The sequence below is a fragment of the Oncorhynchus masou genome, chromosome 30 (assembly GCF_036934945.1).
Source record: "Oncorhynchus masou masou isolate Uvic2021 chromosome 30, UVic_Omas_1.1, whole genome shotgun sequence".
Taxonomy (NCBI): domain Eukaryota; kingdom Metazoa; phylum Chordata; class Actinopteri; order Salmoniformes; family Salmonidae; genus Oncorhynchus; species Oncorhynchus masou.
This window is the reverse complement of record NC_088241.1, coordinates 70,347,435-70,373,285: the sequence shown is the minus strand read 5'-3', so window position 1 is coordinate 70,373,285 and position 25,851 is coordinate 70,347,435. Positions and strand designations below refer to the sequence as shown.

Sequence of the window (25,851 nt, the reverse complement as noted above, 5' to 3'; positions counted from 1 at the left end):
GAGCAGAGATCATAGAGGGAATCTCCTTCTAGTTCTGTGAGAGATACAGTATTAGAGCAGAGATCATAGAGAGGGAATCTCCTTCTAGTTCTGTGAGAGATACAGTATTAGAGCAGAGATCATAGAGAGGGAATCTCCTAGTTCTGTGAGAGATACAGTATTAGAGCAGAGATCATAGAGGGGGAATCTCCTAGTTCTGTGAGAGATACAGTATTAGTGCAGAGATCATAGAGGGGGAATCTCCTTCTAGTTCTGTGAGAGATACAGTATTAGAGCAGAGATCATAGAGGGGGAATCTCCTAGTTCTGTGGGATAACACTACTACATATACTGGTGGCACGGACACTGTTTCATATTATTTTTTACATTTAAATTGCACTTGCAATTTTTTTGCAAATAAATTCATTAACAATCTTGATATTGTGGATTTTTTTTCTCATTTTGTCTGTCATAGTTGAAGTGTACCTATAATGAAAATTACAGGCCTCTCTCATCTTTTTAAGTGGGAGAACTTGCACAATTGGTGGCTGACTAAATACTTTTTTGCCCCACTGTATAGAGAGAGTGTAATTTCTTTTCACTTTCAGTTTCACTTACGTAGCTAGCAAATGCCGCTGGATAGTTTGCCTACTGAAACACCCTGCTCAAATAGAGGGATGCTATGTTAACTAGCTGGCAAGGACTTTCATAGTTGTCAAGGTAAGGCTTTAGGTTTTACTAATGTATTGCTCCCGGGGCCCACCGTTGTAACTGCTTACTGACTGCAATGCTACTGCATGATTGTAGTGGGTTTACTAACACATTAGATCTATTAGCTATGCTGACTATGATGTTACTTTAGCTAATACGGTGAGAACTATGTAGGCTGTTTGTCTTGGAAAGGTTTTCCGACCTGGACACATACAGCTGATGTGTTGTGTATTGTAATCCACAAGTGAAGGGAAGAGGTGAGAGGAGGAGAGAGCATGGATGCCAGAAGGAATACAACGTGGCTGCTATGAAAGTGAACTGTGTTTACGCGTGATCAGGGGTGTATTCATTCCGCCGATTCTGTTGAAAAAAATGTTTCTTAAGCAAACGGAAAACAAAACAGGGATATAAACATACTTGAATTTGTCCAATAGAAAGTCTAATTTGCAACTGTTGGACTAATGATTACACCCTGTATCAGCTAGATGCAGGCAAGAGGTGATACTGTTGGACTAATGATTACACCCTGTATCAGCTAGATGCAGGTAAGAGTGTGTAAGGCAGTATTGAATGTAACAGTCTGTCCATGTGTCACTGTCTGTCATCTCAAATTTGTCTCTCGACCTGTGTACATCTACGTTGTAAACTATCATTCATAGGATAGGTTGCATCAACCTCATAATGGGTACAGGGAACATTAGAGTATCATGTAGTATCCTAAACCTATCAGCTACATTGACCTGGGTGAATGGAAATCTGTAATAAAAATAAGGTCATGCTCATGAACGGCACTGACCTCCACTGGTGTGTTTGTTCTGTATCTAAAGAGATACCCCAAAGCCAATCATGGGCAAAGCTGAACCACAGTGGCCGCAGGCTTCTGTTCCAGTCTGGCACTAACACATTTGATTAAACTTCAAGTGTACATTTCTCATCCCGAGCCTCGGGGTCAGAAGATAAAGATCTGCTATTACATCAACTAAAAAAAAAGACAAAACTATTTCAGTTTTGGCTGGATATCTATTCTAATGTCTAATCTTTCATTCATCAATGTCTGCAGGATTCCTTTCTCTTCTTTATCCCCCATTAACACGGCAGTCATTTAGAGGGTTTTAAGCAGGTCAATAACACATCATTCAGACGGAAAAATCAATGGCGCCCGGCATTTTGTTCCATTTTTTTTGTTGCAGTGAGGTTCGCTACTTTGCTTCCCATATTGGAGGGCTGTAGAGCGGGCAATGCATTCTAGGAGCCAGCCTTGGCCCATGACTGTCACTACACACTACCTGGGCCCTCCACATCAGTCACTGGCTTCAGTAATAAGTGCATCGATGACGTCGTCCCCACAGTGACATCGACCAACCAGAAGCCATGGATTAAAGGCATCATCCGCACTGAGCAAAAGGCCAGAGCTTCTGCTTTCAAGGAGTGTGACACTAATCCGAACGGTTACAACAACTCCTGCTACGACCTTCCGACGAGCCATCAAACAGGCTAAGCGTCAATACAGGACAAAGATCGAATCCTACTATGCCGGCTCCGACACTCGTCGGATGTGGCAGGGTTTGCAAACTATCACAAATTACAAAGGAAAACCCAGCCGCGAGCTGCCGAGTGCCTACCAGCCTACCAGACAACCTATTTGCCTTCTATGTTCACTTCGAGGCAAGAAACACTGAACAATGCATGAGAGCACCAGCTTTTCCGGACTACTGTGTGATCACGCTCTCGGTAGCCGATATGAAAAAGACCTTTAAAACAGGTTAAACAGGAGAATGGGAGAAGATGGCTTTAATTTGTGAGAACAAAAGAGGAGAGATGGGAGAAGGCTCTTATGTGTGAAAACAGAAGCGGAGGACCTGAGCCCTAGGACCATACCTCAGGACTACCTGGACTGATGACTCCTTGCTGTCCCCAGTCCACCTGGTCGTGCTGCTGCTCCGGTTTCAACTGTTCTGCTTGCGGCCATGGAAACCTGACCTGTTCACCAGACATGCTACCTGTCCCAGACCTGTTGTTTTTGACGTTCTTTCTCTCTCTCTACCACACCTGCTGCCTAGGCCTCTGAATGACCCCCGGGTGTTCTATGAACGTTTGAACATCTTGAAGAACAATCTGGCCTTAATTAATGGCCATGTTCTGTTATAATCTCCACCCGGCACAGCCAGAAGAGGACTGGCCACCCCTCAGAGCCTGGTTCCTCTCTAGTTTTCTTCCTAAATTCTTGCCATTCTTGGGAGTTTTTCCTAGCCACCGTGCTTCTGCATTGCTTGCTGTTTGGGTTTTAGGCTGGGTTTCTGTACAGCACTTTGTGACATCACTGCTGATGTAAAAAGGGCTTCATAAATAAATGTGTTTTTTAAAATATTTTTTTTTAACCTTTTTTTAACTAGGCAAGTCAGTTAAGAACAAATTCTTATTTTCCATTGCGGCCTAGGAATAGTGGGTTAACTGCCTGTTCAGGGGCAGAACGACAGATTTGTACCTTGTCAGCTCGGTGGTTTGAACTTGCAACCTTCCGGTTACTAGTCCAACGCTCTAACCACTAGGCTACCCTGCCGCCTCTACACTCTAACCACTAGGCTACCCTGCCACCTCTACACTCTAACCACTAGGCTACCCTACCACCTCTACACTCTAACCACTAGGCTACCTGCCACCTCTACACTCTAACCACTAGGCTACCTACCACCTCTACACTCTAACCACTAGGCTACCTACCACCTCTACACTCTAACCGCTAGGCTACCCTGCTGCCCCGTTGATTGACTGAGAGAAGACGGCTCTAATGAGAACAGAAGAGGAGAGATGGGAGAAGATGGAGAGATGAGAGATGGGAGAAGATGGAGAGACAGGAGAAGATGGAGAGATGGGAGAAGATGGAGAGACGGGAGAAGATGGAGAGATGGGAAAGGAGGAGAGATGGGAGAAGATGGAGAGATGAGAGATGGGAGAAGATGAGAGATGAGAGATGGGAGAAGATGGAGAGATGGGAGAAGATGGAGAGATGGGAGAAGATGGAGAGATGAGAGATGGGAGAAGATGGAGAGATGGGAGATGGGAGAAGATGGAGAGATGGGAGAAGATGGAGAGATGAGAGATGGGAGAAGATGGAGAGATGAGAGATGGGAGAAGATGGAGAGATGGGAGAAGATGGAGAGATGGGAGAAGATGGAGAGATGAGAGATGAGAAAGGAGGAGAGACGGGAGAAGATGGAGAGATGAGAGATGAGAAAGGAGGAGAGACGGGAGAAGATGGAGAGATGAGAGATGGGAGAAGATGGAGAGATGAGAGATGGGAGAAGATGGAGAGATGAGAGATGGGAGAAGATGGAGAGATGAGAAAGGAGGAGAGATGGGAGAAGATGGAGAGATGAGAGATGGGAGAAGATGGAGAGATGAGAAAGGAGGAGAGACGGGAGAAGATGGAGAGATGAGAGATGAGAAAGGAGGAGAGACGGGAGAAGATGGAGAGATGAGAGATGAGAAAGGAGGAGAGACGGGAGAAGATGGAGAGATGAGAGATGGGAGAAGATGGAGAGATGAGAGATGGGAGAAGATGGAGAGATGGGAGAAGATGGAGAGATGAGAGATGAGAAAGGAGGAGAGACGGGAGAAGATGGAGAGATGAGAGATGAGAAAGGAGGAGAGATGGGAGAAGATGGAGAGATGAGAGATGAGAAAGGAGGAGAGATGGGAGAAGATGGAGAGATGAGAGATGGGAGAAGATGGAGAGATGGGAAAGGAGGAGAGATGGGAGAAGATATGGAGGTCTGGGCTGTAATGCATGTCAAGTCGTGTTTGATTATGTACAATGAGGTTAGATTAGAAGTTACAACATATTAGTGCAGTGTTGTTACTCAAGTAATTAAATAGGGCCCACAGGACTCATAGGGCCCACAGGACTCATAGGGCCCACAGGACTCATAACGCCCACAGGACTCATAGGGCCCACAGGACTCATAAAGCCCACAGGACTCATAGGGCCCACAGGACTCATAAAGCCCACAGGACTCATAGGGCCCACAGGACTCATAGGGCCTACAGGACTCACATGGCCCACAGGACTCACATGGCCCACGGGACTCATAGGGCCCACAGGACTCATAGGGCCTACAGGACTCATAGGGCCCACAGGACTCATAGGGCCCACAGGACTCATAGGGCCTACAGGACTCATAGGGCCCACAGGACTCACATGGCCCACAGGACTCATAGGGCCCACAGGACTCATAGGGCCTACAGGACTCATAAAGCCCACAGGACTCATAGGGCCCACAGGACTCATAGGGCCCACAGGACTCATAGGGCCCACAGGACTCATAGGATCTTAAGGCTCATAGGGATCATAGGGATCTACTATAGGGAATAGGGTTTCATTTGAGACACACTCCATGTGAAGTGTTACTGAGGGCTCACAACCAGAGAAAGACCAACGTTGATTAAAAGATGTGAGTTATAACATTGATTAAAGGATGTGAGTTATAACATTGATTAAAGGATGTGAGTTATAAAATTGATTAAAGGATGTGAGTTATAACATTGATTATAGAAGGATGTGAGTTATAACATTGATTAAAGGATGTGAGTTATAACATTGATAAAAGGATGTGAGTTATAACATTGATTAAAGGATGTGAGTTATAACATTGATTAAAGGATGTGAGTTATAACATTGATTAAAGGATGTGAGTTATAACATTGATTAAAGGATGTGAGTTATAACATTGATTAAAGGATGTGAGTTATAACATTGATTAAAGGATGTGAGTTATAACATTGATTATAGAAGGATGTGAGTTATAACATTGATTAAAGGATGTGAGTTATAACATTGATAAAAGGATGTGAGTTATAACATTGATTAAAGGATGTGAGTTATAACATTGATTAAAGGATGTGAGTTATAACATTGATTAAAGGATGTGAGTTATAGCATTGATTAAAGGATGTGAGTTATAACATTGATTAAAGGATGTGAGTTATAACATTGATTAAAGGATGTGAGTTATAACATTGATTATAGAAGGATGTGAGTTATAACATTGATTAAAGGATGTAGGTTATAACATTGATTAAAGGATGTGAGTTATAACATTGATTAAAGGATGTGAGTTATAACATTGATTGAAGGATGTAGGTTATAACATTGATTATAGAAGGATGTGAGTTATAACATTGTTGTTACTGGAGTAGTGACATTTGTTTCAAGGGTAAAAGAGCAACAACATGTGAAGTGAAACGCCCTTCAGCGATTCCCGTGTTAGAAGACACAAAGACAGACATCACAACTCCCACTGGGCCACAGTAAACCAATGCTTCATCAACATGAGACACGTTTCCATTGTGAATTAAGGGAATCTAATCAAGTCCCACTCTGACATAAGACAGTTCACGTACACACTAACACAGATCTGTCAGTCAGAGTCCCAAATGGCACCCTATACCCTACATAGTGCACTACTTTAGACCAGAACCCTATTCCCTATATAGTGCACTACTTTAGACAAGAACCCTATACCCTACATAGTGCACTACTTTAGACCAGAACCCTATTCCCTATATAGTGCACTACTTTAGACCAGAACCCTATTCCCTATATAGTGCACTACTTTAAACCAGAACCCTATTCCCTATATAGTGCACTACTTTAGACCAGAACCCTATTCCCTATATAGTGCACTACTTTCGACCAGAACACTATTCACTATATAGTGCACTACTTTCGACCAGTGACCTAATGAGCTCGTAGCCGTTTGGAACACGACCACGACAGTGATTCTCTATGAATGAATAATATCCCAGCTCTCTCATGTCAAAGACCTGGTGATATGAGTTGTTGTAGGGAGTTGCATAGCTACATATCCATTTTTTAATTTTTTTTTAGAATGTATTGAGTCAAACACTGAAATAACAGACAGGAAGCCGTTCCAAAAAGTCCCGGAGACAGATGTTATTTCACCCCAGGGGGAGAATCTGATGAGGATGGACTCATACGGCACTGCTCGGGATTCCATTCGGGAACGCAAACAATGAAAATCTGTATTGGAGGGAGACAAGGCTTCCTTCCCGAACTGGGAACGTTCCCATTGAGGAAAGGAAACCTCGCGGAATACCGTGCTAGATAATATGCAAATCAATAAGCCTCTCTGCTTTTGAGTTCCGGAATTTCAGAATGTACACTCGCCGTCCACTTCATTAATGATTCACCAATGAGATTTAAACAAATATGAGGGGGTGGAGACTCCCACGTGAGGTTCTATACTTAGATATGGGAGAGGAAACGTCAACAGAATGATTATTTGAATTCTATTGGTGGAACATGTACCGAAATATCTTTCCTTTTAATAATCATATCAGGGGGTGGATTCGACACACATTATCAGGGCTTGATTATACATAGGTTTAACGGCCCTGGTCTACGGCCCTGGTCTACGGCCCTGGTTAAGGGTAGCTCTACGGCCCTGGTCAACGGCCCTGGTCTACGGCCATGGTCTACGGCCCTGGTTAAGGGTAGCTCTACGGCCCTGGTTAAGGGTAGCTCTACGGCCCTGGTCCATGGCCCTGGTTAAGGGTAGCTCTACGGCCCTGGTTAAGGGTAGCTCTACGGCCCTGGTCCATGGCCCTGGTTAAGGGTAGCTCTACGGCCCTGGTAAAGGCCCTGGTTAAGGGTAGCTCTACGGCCTTGGTTAAGGGCCCTGGTTAAGGGTAGCTCTATGGCCCTGGTCTACGGCCCTGGTTAAGGGTAGCTCTACGGCCCTGGTTAAGGGTAGCTCTACGGCCATGGTCTACGGCCATGGTCTACGGCCCTGGTCAACGGCCCTGGTTAAGGGTAGCTCTACGGCCCTGGTCAAAGGCCCTGGTTAAGGGTAGCTCTATGGCCCTGGTCTACGGCCCTGGTCAACGGCCCTGGTTAAGGGTAGCTCTATGGCCCTGGTCAAAGGCCCTGCTTAAGGGTAGCTCTATGGCCTTGGTCAAAGGCCCTGGTTAAGGGTAGCTCTACGGCCCTGGTCAACGGCCCTGGTTAAGGGTAGCTCTATGGCCCTGGTCAACGGCCCTGGTTAAGGGTAGCTCTATGGCCCTGGTCTACGGCCCTGGTCAACGGCCCTGGTCAAGGGTAGCTCTATGGCCCTGGTCAAAGGCCCTGCTTAAGGGTAGCTCTATGGCCTTGGTCAAAGGCCCTGGTTAAGGGTAGCTCTACGGCCCTGGTCAATGGCCCTGGTCAAGGGTATCTCTACGGCCCTGGTCAAAGGTAGCTCTACGGCCCTGGTCAAGGGTATCTCTACGGCCCTGGTCAAGGGTAGCTCTACGGCCCTGGTCAAGGGTATCTCTACGGCCCTGGTCAAAGGTAGCTCTACGGCCCTGGTCAAGGGTATCTCTACGGCCCTGGTCAAGGGTAGCTCTATGGCCCTGGTCAATGGTATCTCTATGGCCCTGGTCAAGGGTAGCTCTATGGCCCTGGTCAAGGGTAGCTCTATGGCCCTGGTCAAGGGTATCTCTACGGCCCTGGTCAAGGGTAGCTCTATGGCCCTGGTCAAGGGTATCTCTACGGCCCTGGTCAAGGGTAGCTCTATGGCCCTGGTCAAGGGTATCTCTACCCCTGGTCAAGGGTAGCTCTATGGCCCTGGTCAATGGTATCTCTATGGCCCTGGTCAATGGTATCTCTATGGCCCTGGTCAAGGGTAGCTCTATGGCCCTGGTCAAGGGTAGCTCTATGGCCCTGGTCAAGGGTAGCTCTATGGCCCTGGTCAAGGGTAGCTTTACGGCCCTGGTCAAGGGTATCTCTATGGCCCAGGTCAAGGGTAGCTTTATGGCCCTGGTCAAGGGTATCTCTATGGCCCTGGTCAAGGGTAGCTCTATGGCCCTGGTCAAGGGTATCTCTATGGCCCTGGTCAAGGGTAGCTCTATGGCCCTGGTCAAGGGTAGCTCTATGGCCCTGGTCAAGGGTATCTCTATGGCCCCGGTCAAGGGTAGCTCTATGGCCCTGGTCAAGGGTAGCTCTATGGCCCTGGTCAAGGGTAGCTCTACGGCCCTGGTCAACGGCCCTGGTTGTGAGGCTTGAAGGCGTCCTAGAGCAAAACAACACGTCTGTGTTTCGTGAGAGTCTCACCTTTCCACAGAGGGGGTCGTAATAGTATGTAGCTCCAGACAGAAGTTAGCAGATAGGCGGTGCCGACCTCAGACGAGTTCCGTGAAGCTTTTTGGGGGTCGAGGACAAAAACGGGATGTTATCGGGATGTTTCCTGGTCTGACAAACACGGTTGTAGCTCTGCCACCTTCCACCACTGATGCGGAAAGCTTAGATATGGTGGATTGGGATGCAGCCCCTGACAAAAAATATATCTCTAGCTTCAGTGGTGTAAAAAGTACTTAAGTAAAAATTCTTTAAAGTACTACTTAAGTAGTTTTGTTTGGATATCTGTACTTTGCTTTTACATTTATTTTTTGTGTGTGTGAATTTTACCCCCCCCCAATTTCGTGGTATCCAATTGTTTAGTAGATACTATCTTGTCTCATCGCTACAACTCCCGTACGGGCTCGGGAGAGACGAAGGTTGAAAGTCATGCGTCCTCCGATACACAACCCAACCAAGCCGCACTGCTTCTTAACACAGCGCCATCCAACCCGGAAGCCAGCCGCACCAATGTGTCGGAGGAAACACCGTGCCCCTTGCGACCTAGTTAGCGTGCTCTGCGCCCGGCCCGCCACAGGAGTCGCTGGTGCGCGAAGAGACAAGGATATCCCTACCGGCCATATCCTCCCTAACCCGGACGACGCTGGGCCAATTGTGCGACGCCCCACGGACCTCCCGTTCGCGGCCGGTTACGACAGAGCCTGGGCGCGAACCCAGTCTCTGGTGGCACAGCTGGCGCTGCAGTACAGCGCCCTTAACCATTGTTAATATTGTACTTTTTACTTTTCCTTGACACCCAAAAGTACTTGTTACATTTTGAATGCTTAGCAGGACAGGAAAATAGTCAAATTCACCTACTTATCAACCGAACATCCCTGGTCATTTCTACTGCCTCTGATCTGGCAGACTCACTAAACAGAGAACATCCCTGGTCATCTCTACTGCCTCTGATCTGGAGGACTCACTAAACAGAGAACATCCCTGGTCATCTCTACTGCCTCTGATCTGGAGGACTCACTAAACAGAGAACATCCCTGGTCTTCCCTACAAGCTTCTGATCTGGAGGACTCACTAAACAGAGAACATCCCTGGTCATCTCTACTGCCTCTGATCTGGAGGACTCACTAAACAGAGAACATCCCTGGTCATCCCTACAAGCCTCTGATCTGGAGGACTCACTAAACAGAGAACATCCCGGGTCATCTCTACTGCCTCTGATCTGGAGGACTCACTAAACAGAGAACATCCCTGGTCATCCCTACAAGCCTCTGATCTGGAGGACTCACTAAACAGAGAACATCCCTGGTCATCTCTACTGCCTCTGATCTGGAGGACTCACTAAACAGAGAACATCCCTGGTCATCCCTACAAGCCTCTGATCTGGAGGACTCACTAAACACACATGCTTCATTTGTAAATTATGTCTGAGTGATGGAGTGTGCCCCTTGCGTTCCGTAAATAAAAAAAACAAGAAAATTGTGCCATCTGGTTTGCCTAATATAAGGAATATGAAATGATTTATAATTTTACTTCTGATATTTTAAACCAAATAATTTGAGATTTTTACTCAAGTATAATTTTACTGGGTGACTTTGACTTTTATTTCCAGTTAAGGCCTAAATGTGACGTTGTTTCTTCTTCACCTGATTTCCACGACACAGAAAAGATAAAGAAAAGACGTCAGACGTTTGTCAACATGAACCGACGTGACTTTACTTATAACACGTTGCTCCTCCCACATCCTCCATGTCAGTGAACAAGTGCTCCAAGTCGGGTTGCAAAATTAGGATAATTTTTCCACAAAAAATAAAATCCCAGTGTTTTTCCAGAAATCCTGGTTGGACGATTCCTGGTCTCACTACCAGGATTTCTGGGAAACCGGGTAATTTTGGGAGAGTTACCGGAATTTCGCAACCCTAGATTCAAGTAATCTCTGAATGGGTGAAACCCTGCTAATTAATGGCTGGATGGTTTCGCCACTTCAGAGATGATTCCCAGTGAGCACAAGATGTCGAAAAGACGTCTTTTCAATATAAAATATGTATTTAAGCATCTTTTAAACATATTTTCAGTTTCTTTTCAACATCTTTTGCTCATAGGGTTCAGAATGCACAGATTAAAAGCACCCAGTTGATGCCTTGGTGGCCGGGCCAATATAACACACACAATGGGTGTAGACGTAATCGACTTAACTGTGGAGGGAAGAGAAGGGGGAAAAAATCCACGAACATAGAATCACTGGTCTATTAGAGACTTTTAGTCACTAAATGCCATGTCATCATTATAATCATCAACAACATGGTGTCCTTTCTAGAACCCATTAGGTGTATTCTAGAACACCTTGTCCATTCCAGAATACTCTGCTACTATGCATTCTAGAAAGGTAGGCAGCCTCTATGGTAGGCGAGTGGGCTTGTTACATTACACACTGTACAGGGGTGGCGTATTATGCTTTTAGGTCCTTACCAACATGGCTGCCAAACTCTCCTTTACCTCTCTGGTGAGAAGAACCCATTCTAGTGATGCTGTCTGTGGTGAAGTGTCCTAACACGATGGCAGGCCAAGGGGGTATACTACAAATTAGGACCAAGGAGTTTGCCAGCTAACTTGCAGAAACATTCTTAATTGATTGCTTCAACAACCAACAACTCATATATATAAGTTGAGCTTTTTTAATGAATCAGAAAATCTGTTATTTATGTCTGGCTAATTCCTTGATCATAGTATATCCCTCTGCAGGACCCAGAGAGGTTGGCCCAACCTGCTGCTTCCCTCTGCAGGACCCAGAGAGGTTGGCCCAACCTGCTGCTTCCCTCTGCAGGACCCAGAGAGGTTGGCCCAACCTGCTGCTTCCCTCTGCAGGACCCAGAGAGGTTGGCCCAACCTGCTGCTTCCCTCTGCACGACCCAGAGAGGTTGGCCCAACCTGCTGCTTCCCTCTGCAGGACCCAGAGAGGTTGGCCCAACCTGCTGCTTCCCTCTGCAGGACCCAGAGAGGTTGGCCCAACCTGCTGCTTCCCTCTGCAGGACCCAGAGAGGTTGGCCCAACCTGCTGCTTCCCTCTGCAGGACCCAGAGAGGTTGGCCCAACCTGCTGCTTCCCTCTGCAGGACCCAGAGAGGTTGGCCCAACCTGCTGCTTCCCTCTGCAGGACCCAGAGAGGTTGGCCCAACCTGCTGCTTCCCTCTGCAGGACCCAGAGAGGTTGGCCCAACCTGCTGCTTCCCTCTGCAGGACCTAGAGAGGTTGGCCCAACCTGCTGCTTCCCCTGCAGGACCCAGAGAGGTTGGCCCAACCTGCTGCTTCCCTCTGCAGGACCCAGAGAGGTTGGCCCAACCTGCTGCTTCCCCCTGCAGGACCCAGAGAGGTTGGCCCAACCTGCTGCTTCCCTCTGCAGGACCCAGAGAGGTTGGCCCAACCTGCTGCTTCCCTCTGCAGGACCCAGAGAGGTTGGCCCAACCTGCTGCTTCCCTCTGCAGGACCCAGAGAGGTTGGCCCAACCTGCTGCTTCCCTCTGCAGGACCCAGAGAGGTTGGCCCAACCTGCTGCTTCCCTTGTCACAGTCACCTGATAGCAGAGTTGGGCTCAATTCAAATTGAGGTCAGTCAATTCAGGAAATAAACTGAAATTGCAATTCAATTATTGAACAAAATGGCATCCATTTTCATTGATTTCTTAATGAATTGAAAATGAGCTATTAAAACATTTTAAAAAAAGTTGCAAAAAAAATAAAAATGTTTTAACTTCAAATGTTTTAACTTCAAAAGGGCAAATCCCTTCCTGAATTTGACTGACTTCCAATTGAATAGACCCTCACCCTGCCTGCTATCTCTATTGCTTAATGCTAAACACCAGTCAGGATGGCCTTTTTACGTGAAGAAACCTTTTTCTGTGCATATGATATTTCTGCAAGTCATTCACATCCATATAGATAGATGATTAAGTAATATAATATAATATTTTTTTGTTTTTTTGTTTTTATTAATATCAGCATGAAAGATAAGCTGGGTGAATATTACTGTATGAGAAGACAACTGCTACAACTTTCACAGCACTGCTATTGGCTAATTTTATAATACAGTCAGTACTCAAGCATTGTTAGATGAATAAACTAGAAAATAAACAGAAACATAATTACCCCTTGGAAAATAAGCTACACAACTTTGTCCCCCCCACCCCCCCCACCCCCCTATAATGTTGCCTCTGTCTTCATGGCATGATATACATATTGGGGTTTGACCCATTTCATTACACATCTATCCAACAGGGAAAATCTAGGTGTTTATACTCAATCTAGTTTTTTAAAATTATATATATATTTGTATTTATTTTTTAAATTTAAATTCCTCGTAAATGATCAATACATGTAATGTGTTAGAATAGTGTTGTCTTCACATAGAGACTCATAGGTTTCTTCCCCATCTTTTTCTAGTTAGTCGGTTATTTCATTTTTTTCCTTCTCGGTACACATCCACACACTCCGTTGCATGTTGTTCCAGGTTGTTGCTAGGATGCAGCAGCGGTCGTGGGGGGGATAGGGGTCATAGGTGACGGGGAAAGGGTCAGGGGTCATCTCCTTGACGACAGCCTGTTGTATCCACGGCGACCTGAGTGGTGGGTGGTGCCTGAGTTAGTCTGTTCAGTGTCCGTCCTCTCTGACACACACCTCGCTGCTCTGGGGGAACCAATCAGAAAGAGGGAGAAGCAAGATGTTAGAATGGATTCTTACACATGCATCCTTCCTTCCCATCTCCATTGAAATCGTTTCTGATCTAATACATAGAAGGGATCCTGTCGAGGGACATTATCCATATCTCGAATCCAAACCATAGAGGCCCTATTCTCCATCCCTCAGAGCCTGGTTCCTTTCAAAGATTCATCCTAGGTTCCTGTTTTTCCTCGCCACCGTGCTTCTACATTACTTGATCTTTGGGGTTTTAGTTCAGGGTTCTGTACAGCACTTTGAGACAACTGATGATTTAAAAAGAGTTTAATAAATAAACGTGATTGATTGAGGCACTAAACTAACTATTTTCACAATACATCCTTTGATCCTGGAAGGAATCACTGTATTAATACATGGAATGGTTCCTGTCATGAGGACGTCAGCCCTAAACTTAACCCTAATGCTAACGTTAGCCCCTTAACCCTAATGCTAACGTTAGCCCCTTAACCCTAATGCTAACGTTAGCCCCTTAACCCTAATGCTAACGTTAGCCCCTTATCCCTAATGCTAACGTTAGCCCCTTAACCCTAATGCTAACGTTAGCCCCTTAACCCTAATGCTAACGTTAGCCCCTTATCCCTAATGCTAACGTTAGCCCCTTAACCCTAATGCTAACGTTAGCCCCTTAACCCTAATGCTAACGTTAGCCCCTTAACCCCTAATGCTAACGTTAGCCCCTTAACCCTAATGCTAACGTTAGCCCCTTATCCCTAATGCTAACGTTAGACCCTTAACCCTAATGCTAACGTTAGCCCCTTATCCCTAATGCTAACGTTAGCCCCTTAACCCTAATGCTAACGTTAGCCCCTTAACCCTAATGCTAACGTTAGCCCCTTATCCCTAATGCTAACGTTAGACCCTTAACCCTAATGCTAACGTTAGCCCCTTAACCCTAATGCTAACGTTAGCCCCTTAACCTAATGCTAACGTTAGCCCCTTAACCCTAATGCTAACGTTAGCCCCTTAACACTAATGCTAACGTTAGCCCCTTAACCCTAATGCTAACGTTAGCCCATTAACCCTGATGCTAACGTTAGCCCCTTATCCCTAATGCTAACGTTAGCCCCTTATCCCTAATGCTAACGTTAGACCCTTAACCCTAATGCTAACGTTAGCCCCTTATCCCTAATGCTAACGTTAGACCCTTAACCCTAATGCTAACGTTAGCCCCTTAACCCTAATGCTAACGTTAGACCCTTAACCCTAATGCTAACGTTAGCCCCTTATCCCTAATGCTAACGTTAGACCCTTATCCCTAATGCTAACGTTAGCCCCTTATCCCTAATGCTAACGTTAGACCCTTATCCCTAATGCTAACGTTAGACCCTTAATCCTGATGCTAAAATTAGACCCTTAACCCTGATGCTAACGTTAGCCCCTTAACCCTGATGCTAACGTTAGCCCCTTATCCCTAATGCTAACGTTAGCCCCTTAACCCTAATGCTAACGTTAGCCCCTTAACCCTAATGCTAACGTTAGCCCCTTATCCCTAATGCTAACGTTAGACCCTTAACCCTAATGCTAACGTTAGCCCTTAACCCTAATGCTAACGTTAGACCCTTAACCCTAATGCTAACGTTAGCCCCTTAACCCTAATGCTAACGTTAGCCCCTTAACCCTAATGCTAACGTTAGCCCCTTAACCCTAATGCTAACGTTAGCCCCTTAACACTAATGCTAACGTTAGCCCCTTAACCCTAATGCTAACGTTAGCCCATTAACCCTGATGCTAACGTTAGCCCCTTATCCCTAATGCTAACGTTAGCCCCTTATCCCTAATGCTAACGTTAGACCCTTAACCCTAATGCTAACGTTAGCCCCTTATCCCTAATGCTAACGTTAGACCCTTAACCCTAATGCTAACGTTAGCCCCTTAACCCTAATGCTAACGTTAGACCCTTAACCCTAATGCTAACGTTAGCCCCTTATCCCTAATGCTAACGTTAGACCCTTATCCCTAATGCTAACGTTAGCCCCTTATCCCTAATGCTAACGTTAGACCCTTATCCCTAATGCTAACGTTAGACCCTTAATCCTGATGCTAAAATTAGACCCTTATCCCTAATGCTAACGTTAGCCCCTTAACCCTAATGCTAACGTTAGCCCCTTAACCCTAATGCTAACGTTAGCCCCTTATCCCTAATGCTAACGTTAGACCCTTAACCCTAATGCTAACGTTAGCCCCTTAACCCTAATGCTAACGTTAGCCCCTTAACCCTAATGCTAACGTTAGCCCCTTATCCCTAATGCTAACGTTAGACCCTTAACCCTAATGCTAACGTTAGACCCTTAACCCTAATGCTAACGTTAGCCCCTTATCCCTAATGCTAACGTTAGACCCTTATCCCTAATGCTAACGTTAGCCCCTTATCCCTAATGCTAACGTTAGACCCTTATCCCTAATGCTAACGTTAGACCCTTAATCCTGATGCTAAAATTAGACCCTTAACCCTGATGCTAACGTTAGCCCCTTAACCCTGATGCTAACGTTAGCCCCTTATCCCTAATGCTAACGTTAGCCCCTTATCCCTAATGCTAACGTTAGACCCTTATCCCTAATGCTAACGTTAGCCCCTTATCCCTAATGCTAACGTTAGACCCTTATCCCTAATGCTAACGTTAGACCCTTAATCCTGATGCTAAAATTAGACCCTTAACCCTGATGCTAACGTTAGCCCCTTAACCCTGATGCTAACGTTAGCCCCTTATCCCTAATGCTAACGTTAGCCCCTTAACCCTAATGCTAACGTTAGCCCCTTAACCCTAATGCTAACGTTAGCCCCTTATCCCTAATGCTAACGTTAGACCCTTAACCCTAATGCTAACGTTAGCCCCTTAACCCTAATGCTAACGTTAGCCCCTTAACCCTAATGCTAACGTTAGCCCCTTATCCCTAATGCTAACGTTAGACCCTTAACCCTAATGCTAACGTTAGCCCCTTAACCCTAATGCTAACGTTAGACCCTTAACCCTAATGCTAACGTTAGCCCCTTAACCCTAATGCTAACGTTAGCCCCTTAACCCTAATGCTAACGTTAGCCCCTTAACACTAATGCTAACGTTAGCCCCTTAACCCTAATGCTAACGTTAGTCCCTTAACCCTGATGCTAACGTTAGCCCCTTATCCCTAATGCTAACGTTAGCCCCTTATCCCTAATGCTAACGTTAGACCCTTAACCCTAATGCTAACGTTAGCCCCTTATCCCTAATGCTAACGTTAGACCCTTATCCCTAATGCTAACGTTAGCCCCTTATCCCTAATGCTAACGTTAGACCCTTATCCCTAATGCTAACGTTAGACCCTTAATCCTGATGCTAAAATTAGACCCTTAACCCTGATGCTAACGTTAGCCCCTTAACCCTGATGCTAACGTTAGCCCCTTATCCCTAATGCTAACGTTAGCCCCTTATCCCTAATGCTAACGTTAGCCCCTTAACCCTAATGCTAACGTTAGACCCTTAATCCTGATGCTAAAATTAGACCCTTAACCCTGATGCTAACGTTAGCCCCTTAACCCTGATGCTAACGTTAGCCCCTTAACCCTGATGCTAACGTTAGTCCCTTATCCCTAATGCTAACGTTAGCCCCTTATCCCTAATGCTAACGTTAGCCCCTTAACCCTAATGCTAACGTTAGACCCTTAATCCTGATGCTAAAATTAGACCCTTAACCCTGATGCTAACGTTAGCCCCTTAACCCTGATGCTAACGTTAGCCCCTTATCCCTAATGCTAACGTTAGCCCCTTATCCCTAATGCTAACGTTAGACCCTTATCCCTAATGCTAACGTTAGACCCTTAATCCTGATGCTAAAATTAGACCCTTAACCCTGATGCTAACGTTAGCCCCTTAACCCTGATGCTAACGTTAGCCCCGTATCCCTAATGCTAACATTAGCCCCGTATCCCTAATGCTAATGTTAGGCCCTACCCTTAATAACGTTAGGCCCTACCCTTAACCCTAATGTTAGGCCTTACCCTTAATAACGTTAGGCCCTACCCTTAACCCTAATGTTAGGCCTTACCCTTAATAACGTTAGGCCCTACCCTTAACCCTAACGTTAGGCCTTACCCTTAACCCTAACGTTAGGCCCTACCCTTAATAACGTTAGGCCCTACCCTTAATAACGTTAGGCCTTACCCTTAACCCTAATGTTAGGCCTTACCCTTAATAACGTTAGGCCCTACCCTTAATAACGTTAGGCCCTACCCTTAATAACGTTAGGCCTTACCCTTAATAACGTTAGGCCCTACCCTTAATAACGTTAGGCCCTACCCTTGACCCTAATGTTAGGCCCTACCCTTAACCCTAATGTTAGGCCCTACCCTTAACCCTAATGTTAGGCCCTACCCTTAACCCTAACGTTAGGCCTTACCCTTAACCCTAACGTTAGGCCCTACCCTTAATAACGTTAGGCCTTACCCTTAACCCTAATGTTAGGCCTTACCCTTAATAACGTTAGGCCCTACCCTTAATAACGTTAGGCCCTACCCTTAATAACGTTAGGCCTTACCCTTAATAACGTTAGGCCCTACCCTTAATAACGTTAGGCCCTACCCTTAATAACGTTAGGCCCTACCCTTAATAACGTTACGCCCTACCCTTAACCCTAATGTTAGGCCCTACCCTTAACCCTAATGTTAGGCCCAACCCTTAACCCTAATGTTAGGCCCTACCCTTAACCCTAATGTTAGGCCCTACCCTTAACCCTAATGTTAGGCCCTACCCTTAACCCTAATGTTAGGCCCTACCCTTAACCCTAATGTTAGGCCCTACCCTTAACCCTAATGTTAGGCCCTACCCTTAACCCTAATGTTAGGCCCTACCCTTAACCCTAATGTTAGGCCCTACCCTTAACCCTAATGTTAGGCCCTACCCTTAACCCTAATGTTAGGCCCTACCCTTAACCCTAATGTTAGGCCCTACCCTTAACCCTAATGTTAGGCCTTACCCTTTCTGTCTCTTTCTTTCTTCCTTTATATCTATCTTTGTATCTGTTTATCCCTCAAAGGCCTTTATTGGCATGGGAAACGTATATTTACATTGCCAAAGCAAATGGAATAGACAAACATTGAGAAATAAACAATCAGTAAACATTACACCTACAAAAGTTTTAAAAGAATATAGACATTTCAAATGTTATACTATTGGCTATGTACACTGTTGTAACAGTGTGCAAATAGTTGAAGTATGAAAGTGAAAATAATTAAACATAAATATGGGTTGTATTTCCAGTGCTGTTCATTTTTCACTGGTTGCCCTTTTCTCATGGCAACGGGCCACAAATCTTGCTGCTGTGACGGCACACTGAGGTATTTCGCCTAACGGATATGGGAGTTTATCAATGTTTGATTTGTTTTTCAAATTCTTTGTGGGTCTGTGTGATCTGTGGGAAATATGGATCTCTAATATGGTCATACATTTGGCAGGAGGTTAGGAAGTGCAGCTCCGTTTCCACCTCATTTTGTGGGCAGTGAGCACATAGCCTGTCTTCTCTTGAGAGCCAGGTCTGCTTACGGCGGCCTTTCTCAATAGCAAGGCTATGGTCACTGAGTCTGTACATAGTCAAAGATATTCTTAATTTGGGCTCAGTTACAGTAGTCAGGCATTCTGCCAGGTATTCCCCCAGAGCCAGGACTCTTCTCCAGGTTCATCTCCCTGTCGGTGAAAGTTTGGGCATCGTTTCCTTTGACTTGGTTGTAGATTTGAACGGCTCTTTTCTGGATTTTGATAACTAGTGGGTATTGGCCTAATTCTGCTCTAGATGTATTGTACACTGAGGATATATTGTACACTGAGGACACTCCCATTTTGTGAATTCTTGGTTGGTGACCCCAGACCTCACAACCATAAAGGGTAATGGGTTCTATAACTGATTCAAGTATTTTTAGCCAGATCCTAATTGCAAGGCTATCTTTCTACTCCAAACACACCTCTGGTGATTGTTTCCAAAAAACTCTATGTTGGTCTCATCTGACCATAGAACCCGGTCCCATTGAAACTCTATGTTGGTCTCATCTGATCATAGAACCCAGTCCCATTGAAACTCTATGTTGGTCTCATCTGATCAAGGAACCCGGTCCCATTGAAACTCTATGTTGGTCTCATCTGACCATAGAACCCAGTCCCATTGAAACTCTATGTTGGTCTCATCTGACCATAGAACCCAGTCCCATTGAAACTCTATGTTGGTCTCATCTGACCATAGAACCCGGTCCCATTGAAACTCTATGTTGGTCTCATCTGATCATAGAACCCGGTCCCATTGAAACTCTATGTTGGTCTCATCTGATCATAGAACCCAGTCCCATTGAAACTCTATGTTGGTCTCATCTGATCATAGAACCCAGTCCCATTGAAACTCTATGTTGGTCTCATCTGACCATAGAACCCAGTCCCATTGAAACTCTATGTTGGTCTCATCTGACCATAGAACCCGGTCCCATTGAAACTCTATATTGGTCTCATCTGATCATAGAACCCGGTCCCATTGAAACTCTATGTTGGTCTCATCCGACCATAGAACAACTTGTGTTTATGTAGTTTGATCGTAGTTTTGGAGACTTTCTGACCCCAAGACCCAACTAACGTCTGCAATTCTCCAGCTGTGATCCTTGGGAGATTTTTTGGCCACTCGAACCATTACTGCTCACCGTGCGTGGGGTAAACATAGACCGTTAGGTTCTAATTTCACCCCAGAATGCAACAGGACACACGTCCACTTCCAGGCCGATTGCTAACATCTCCAGCTGCCTGATTTGTGCAGCTCAACAACATTTTGTCGCACATCACTACCGTATCCTCGGGTCTTTCCCATAGTGATGGATGACTATGGGAACTTGGCCTGTGTGTCACCTCATATCTATACCCCAGTGAAACAGGAAGTCATGGCTTACCACTTGTAAGTGTTCCTAATCACTCAGGTGAACTTAAAAATGTAAAATATGATTTGTGAATATACTTCAGTTAGATTTTACTCATAAGAATTTCTAGGGATGCCGATAATATTTTTTTTCATATATTTTTTTTCCAATCAGCCCATTCTGCTCATGTTTACCAAGGGTGCCAATATTATTGGAGGGCACTGTCTCTCTCTGTATATCTCTCTGTATCTCTATATCTATCTCTCTCTCTTTCTGTATATATATGTGTGCCTCTCCCTCCCTCCTCTTTGTGGCTCCATCCTTCCTTTATCAGAATGTAAATATTATTTAGATCTAACGGTCTCCACTAGCGCTGACCTTATGACCTCTGGATCTAACGGTCTCCACTAGCACTGACCTTATGACCTCTGGATCTAACGGTCTCCACTAGCGCTGACCTTATGACCTCTGGATCTAACGGTCTCCACTAGCACTGACCTTATGACCTCTGGATCTAACGGTCTCCACTAGCGCTGACCTTATGACCTCTGGATCTAACGGTCTCCACTGGCACTGACCTTATGAACTCTGGATCAAACGGTCTCCAATAGCACTGACCTTATGTCCTCTGGATCTAACGGTCTCCACTAGCGCTGACCTTATGACCTCTGGATCTAACGGTCTCCACTAGCGCTGACCTTATGACCTCTGGATCTAACGGTCTCCACTAGCGTTGACCTTATGACCTCTGGATCTAACGGTCTCCACTAGTGCTGACCTTATGACCTCTGGATCTAACGGTCTCCAGTAGAGCTGACCTTATGACCTCTGGATCTAACGGTCTCCACTAGCACTGACCTTATGACCTCTGGATCTAACGGTCTCCACTAGCACTGACCTTATGACCTCTGGCTCTAACGGTCTCCACTAGCACTGACCTTATGACCTCTGGATCTAACGGTCTCCACTAGCACTGACCTTATGACCTCTGGCTCTAACGGTCTCCACTCGAGCTTACCTTATGACCTCTGGATCTAACGGTCTCCACTAGCGCTGACCTCTGCACTGGAGGTGGAGTCTGAGAATAAACCTGTCATTCACCCTTCACTAACCCCCCCAATGCGCTTTCTCTCAGCTTGCGTCAACCAAATGGCATCCTAATCCCTATTCAGTGCACTACATTTGACCAGACCCCTATGGGCCCGATATATGGAATAGGGTGCCGTTTGGGACGTCAAGGTAGGCCTCCTCAGTGTGTAGTGGGTCTGGGTCAAGGAGATGGATAACCCCTGTGGCCTAGTTCTGGTGTTGAGCCACAAAACAAGGCAGTGCTGCATCCCAAATGGCACCCTGTTCCCTATAGAGTTCACTACTTTCGACCAGAGCCCTATGGCACCTTGTTCCCTATAGAGTTCACTACTTTAGACCAGAGCCCTATGGCATCCTGTTCCCTATAGAGTTCACTACTTTAGACCAGAGCCCTATGGCACCCTGTTCCCTATAGAGTTCACTACTTTCGATCAAAGCCCTATGGCACCCTGTTCCCTATACGTGCCGTCCTTGGCCAGCTCTCCCGCTATCTCTCTCAGAATGACCTTCTTGATCCAAATCAGTCAGGTTTCAAGACTAGTCATTCAACTGAGACTGCTCTTCTCTGTATCACGGAGGCGCTCCGCACTGCTAAAGCTAACTCTCTCTCCTCTGCTCTCATCCTTCTAGACCTATCGGCTGCCTTCGATACTGTGAACCATCAGATCCTCCTCTCCACCCTCTCCGAGTTGGGCATCTCCGGCGCGGCCCACGCTTGGATTGCGTCCTACCTGACAGGTCGCTCCCACCAGGTGGCGTGGCGAGAATCTGTCTCCTCGCCACGCGCTCTCACCACTGGTGTCCCCCAGGGCTCTGTTCTAGGCCCTCTCCTATTCTCGCTATACACCAAGTCACTTGGCTCTGTCATAACCTCACATGGTCTCTCCTATCATTGCTATGCAGACGACACACAATTAATCTTCTCCTTTCCCCCTTCTGATGACCAGGTGGCGAATCGCATCTCTGCATGTCTGGCAGACATATCAGTGTGGATGACGGATCACCACCTCAAGCTGAACCTCGGCAAGACGGAGCTGCTCTTCCTCCCGGGGAAGGACTGCCCGTTCCATGATCTCGCCATCACGGTTGACAACTCCATTGTGTCCTCCTCCCAGAGCGCTAAGAACCTTGGCGTGATCCTGGACAACACCCTGTCGTTCTCAACCAACATCATGGCGGTGGCCCGTTCCTGTAGGTTCATGCTCTACAACATCCGCAGAGTACGACCCTGCCTCACACAGGAAGCGGCGCAGGTCCTAATCCAGGCACTTGTCATCTCCCGTCTGGATTACTGCAACTCGCTGTTGGCTGGGCTCCCTGCCTGTGCCATTAAACCCCTACAACTCATCCAGAACGCCGCAGCCCGTCTGGTGTTCAACCTTCCCAAGTTCTCTCCACGTCACCCCGCTCCTCCGCTCTCTCCACTGGCTTCCAGTTGAAGCTCGCATCCGCTACAAGACCATGGTGCTTGCCTACGGAGCTGTGAGGGGAACGGCACCGCAGTACCTCCAGGCTCTGATCAGGCCCTACACCCAAGCAAGGGCACTGCGTTCATCCACATCTGGCCTGCTCGCCTCCCTACCATTGAGGAAGTACAGTTCCCGCTCAGCCCAGTCAAAACTGTTCGCTGCTCTGGCCCCCCAATGGTGGAACAAACTCCCTCACGACGCCAGGACAGCGGAGTCAATCACCACCTTCCGGAGACACCTGAAACCCCACCTCTTCAAGGAATACCTAGGATAGGATAAGTAATCCTTCTCACCACCCCCCCCCCCCCTTAATGATTTAGATGCACTATTGTAAAGTGGCTGTTCCACTGGATGTCAGAAGGTGAATTCACCAATTTGTAAGTCGCTCTGGATAAGAGCGTCTGCTAAATGACTTAAATGTCTTAAATGTATATAGTTCACTACTTTAGACCAGAGCCCTATGGCACCCTGTTCCCTATAGAGTTCACTACTTTAGACCAGAGCCCTATGGCACCCTGTTCCCTATAGAGTTCACTACTTTAGACCAGAGCCCTATGGCACCCTGTTCCCTATAGAGTTCACTACTTTAGACCAGAGCCCTATGGCACCCTGTTCCCTATAGAGTTCACTACTTTAGACCAGAGCCCTATGGCACCCTGTTCCCTATAGAGTTCACTACTTTCGACCAGAGCCCTATGGCACCCTGTTCCCTATAGAGTTCACTACTTTAGACCAGAGCCCTATGGCACCCTGTTCCCTAAGCCTCAGTAATCGCCAAACCTCGATAATCGCCAAACCTCGATAATCACCAAGTCTCGATAATCACCAACCCCCTCGATAATCACCAAGCCTCGATAATCACCAAACCTCGATAATTGCCAAGCCTCGATAATCACCAAACCTCGATAATCACCAACCCCCTCGATAATCACCAAGCCTCGATAATCACCAAACCTCGATAATCACCAAGTCTCGATAATCACCAACCCCCTCGATAATCACCAAGCCTCGATAATCACCAAACCTCGATAATGACCAAGTCTCGATAATCACCAAGTCTCGATAATCACCAAGCCTCGATAATCACCAAGCCTCAATAATCACCAACCCCCTCGATAATCACCAAGCCTCGATAATCACCAAGCCTCGATGTGAAGGAGCACAATACCATCATCTCATCATTCATCTAGTGTTTTTATTTTTTGTCTTTATGTACTGATGGACGTTCTAGACCTACTGCTGCATTGGCCTATAGGCTCTGAGTTCCATGCTGTCATGTCTTTAGCCGCCAGAGGATGGTGTAATAGGGTGTCCACATGGTAGAGGATGGTGTAATAGGCTGTCCACATGGTAGAGGATGGTGTAATAGGCTGTCCACATGGTAGAGGATGGTGTAATAGGGTGTCCAGAGGATGGTGTAATAGGGTGTCCACATGGTAGAGGATGGTGTAATAGGGTGTCCAGAGGATGGTGTAATAGGGTGTCCAGAGGATGGTGTAATAGGGTGTCCACATGGTAGAGGATGGTGTAATAGGGTGTCCACATGGTAGAGGATGGTGTAATAGGGTGTCCACATGGTAGAGGATGGTGTAATAGGGTGTCCACATGGTAGAGGATGGTGTAATAGGATGTCCAGAGGATGGTGTAATAGGGTGTCCACATGGTAGAGGATGGTGTAATAGGGTGTCCAGAGGATGGTGTAATAGGGTGTCCAGAGGATGGTGTAATAGGGTGTCCACATGGTAGAGGATGGTGTAATAGGGTGTCCACATGGTAGAGGATGGTGTAATAGGGTGTCCACATGGTAGAGGATGGTGTAATAGGGTGTCCAGAGGATGGTGTAATAGGGTGTCCACATGGTAGAGGATGGTGTAATAGGGTGTCCACATGGTAGAGGATGGTGTAATAGGGTGTCCAGAGGATGGTGTAATAGGGTGTCCAGAGGATGGTGTAATAGGGTGTCCACATGGTAGAGGATGGTGTAATAGGGTGTCCACATGGTAGAGGATGGTGTAATAGGCTGTCCACATGGTAGAGGATGGTGTAATAGGGTGTCCAGAGGATGGTGTAATAGGGTGTCCAGAGGATGGTGTAATAGGGTGTCCACATGGTAGAGGATGGTGTAATAGGGTGTCCACATGGTAGAGGATGGTGTAATAGGGTGTCCAGAGGATGGTGTAATAGGGTGTCCAGAGGATGGTGTAATAGGGTGTCCACATGGTAGAGGATGGTGTAATAGGGTGTCCACATGGTAGAGGATGGTGTAATAGGGTGTCCAGAGGATGGTGTAATAGGGTGTCCACATGGTAGAGGATGGTGTAATAGGGTGTCCACATGGTAGAGGATGGTGTAATAGGGTGTCCAGAGGATGGTGTAATAGAGTGTCCAGAGGATGGTGTAATAGGGTGTCCACATGGTAGAGGATGGAGTAATAGGGTGTCCAGAGGATGGTGTAATAGGGTGTCCACATGGTAGAGGATGGAGTAATAGGGTGTCCAGAGGATGGTGTAATAGGGTGTCCACATGGTAGAGGATGGTGTAATAGGGTGTCCACATGGTAGAGGATGGTGTAATAGGGTGTCAAGAGGATGGTGTAATAGGGTGTCCACATGGTAGAGGATGGTGTAATAGGGTGTCCACATGGTAGAGGATGGTGTAATAGGGTGTCCAGAGGATGGTGTAATAGGGTGTCCAGAGGATGGTGTAATAGGGTGTCCAGAGGGTGGTGTAATAGGGTGTCCACATGGTAGAGGGTGGTGTAATAGGGTGTCCAGAGGATGGTGTAATAGGGTGTCCAGAGGGTGGTGTAATAGGGTGTCCACATGGTAGAGGATGGTGTAATAGGGTGTCCACATGGTAGAGGATGGTGTAATAGGGTGTCCAG

At 46.4% G+C, this 25,851-nt stretch overlaps 1 protein-coding gene across 1 annotated transcript in view; it reads right to left on the bottom strand.

The window, feature by feature from the left end:
• Positions 1–12,780: 12,780 nt before the first annotated feature.
• The window catches only part of stau2 (staufen double-stranded RNA binding protein 2), a 332,589-nt gene continuing 319,518 nt past the window's right edge, over positions 12,781–25,851 (bottom strand). Inside the window, 1 exon segment of the mRNA XM_064949687.1 lies at positions 12,781–13,496. Within this exon segment, the coding sequence (XP_064805759.1) occupies positions 13,461–13,496 (36 nt within the window). The 3' untranslated portion in view covers positions 12,781–13,460.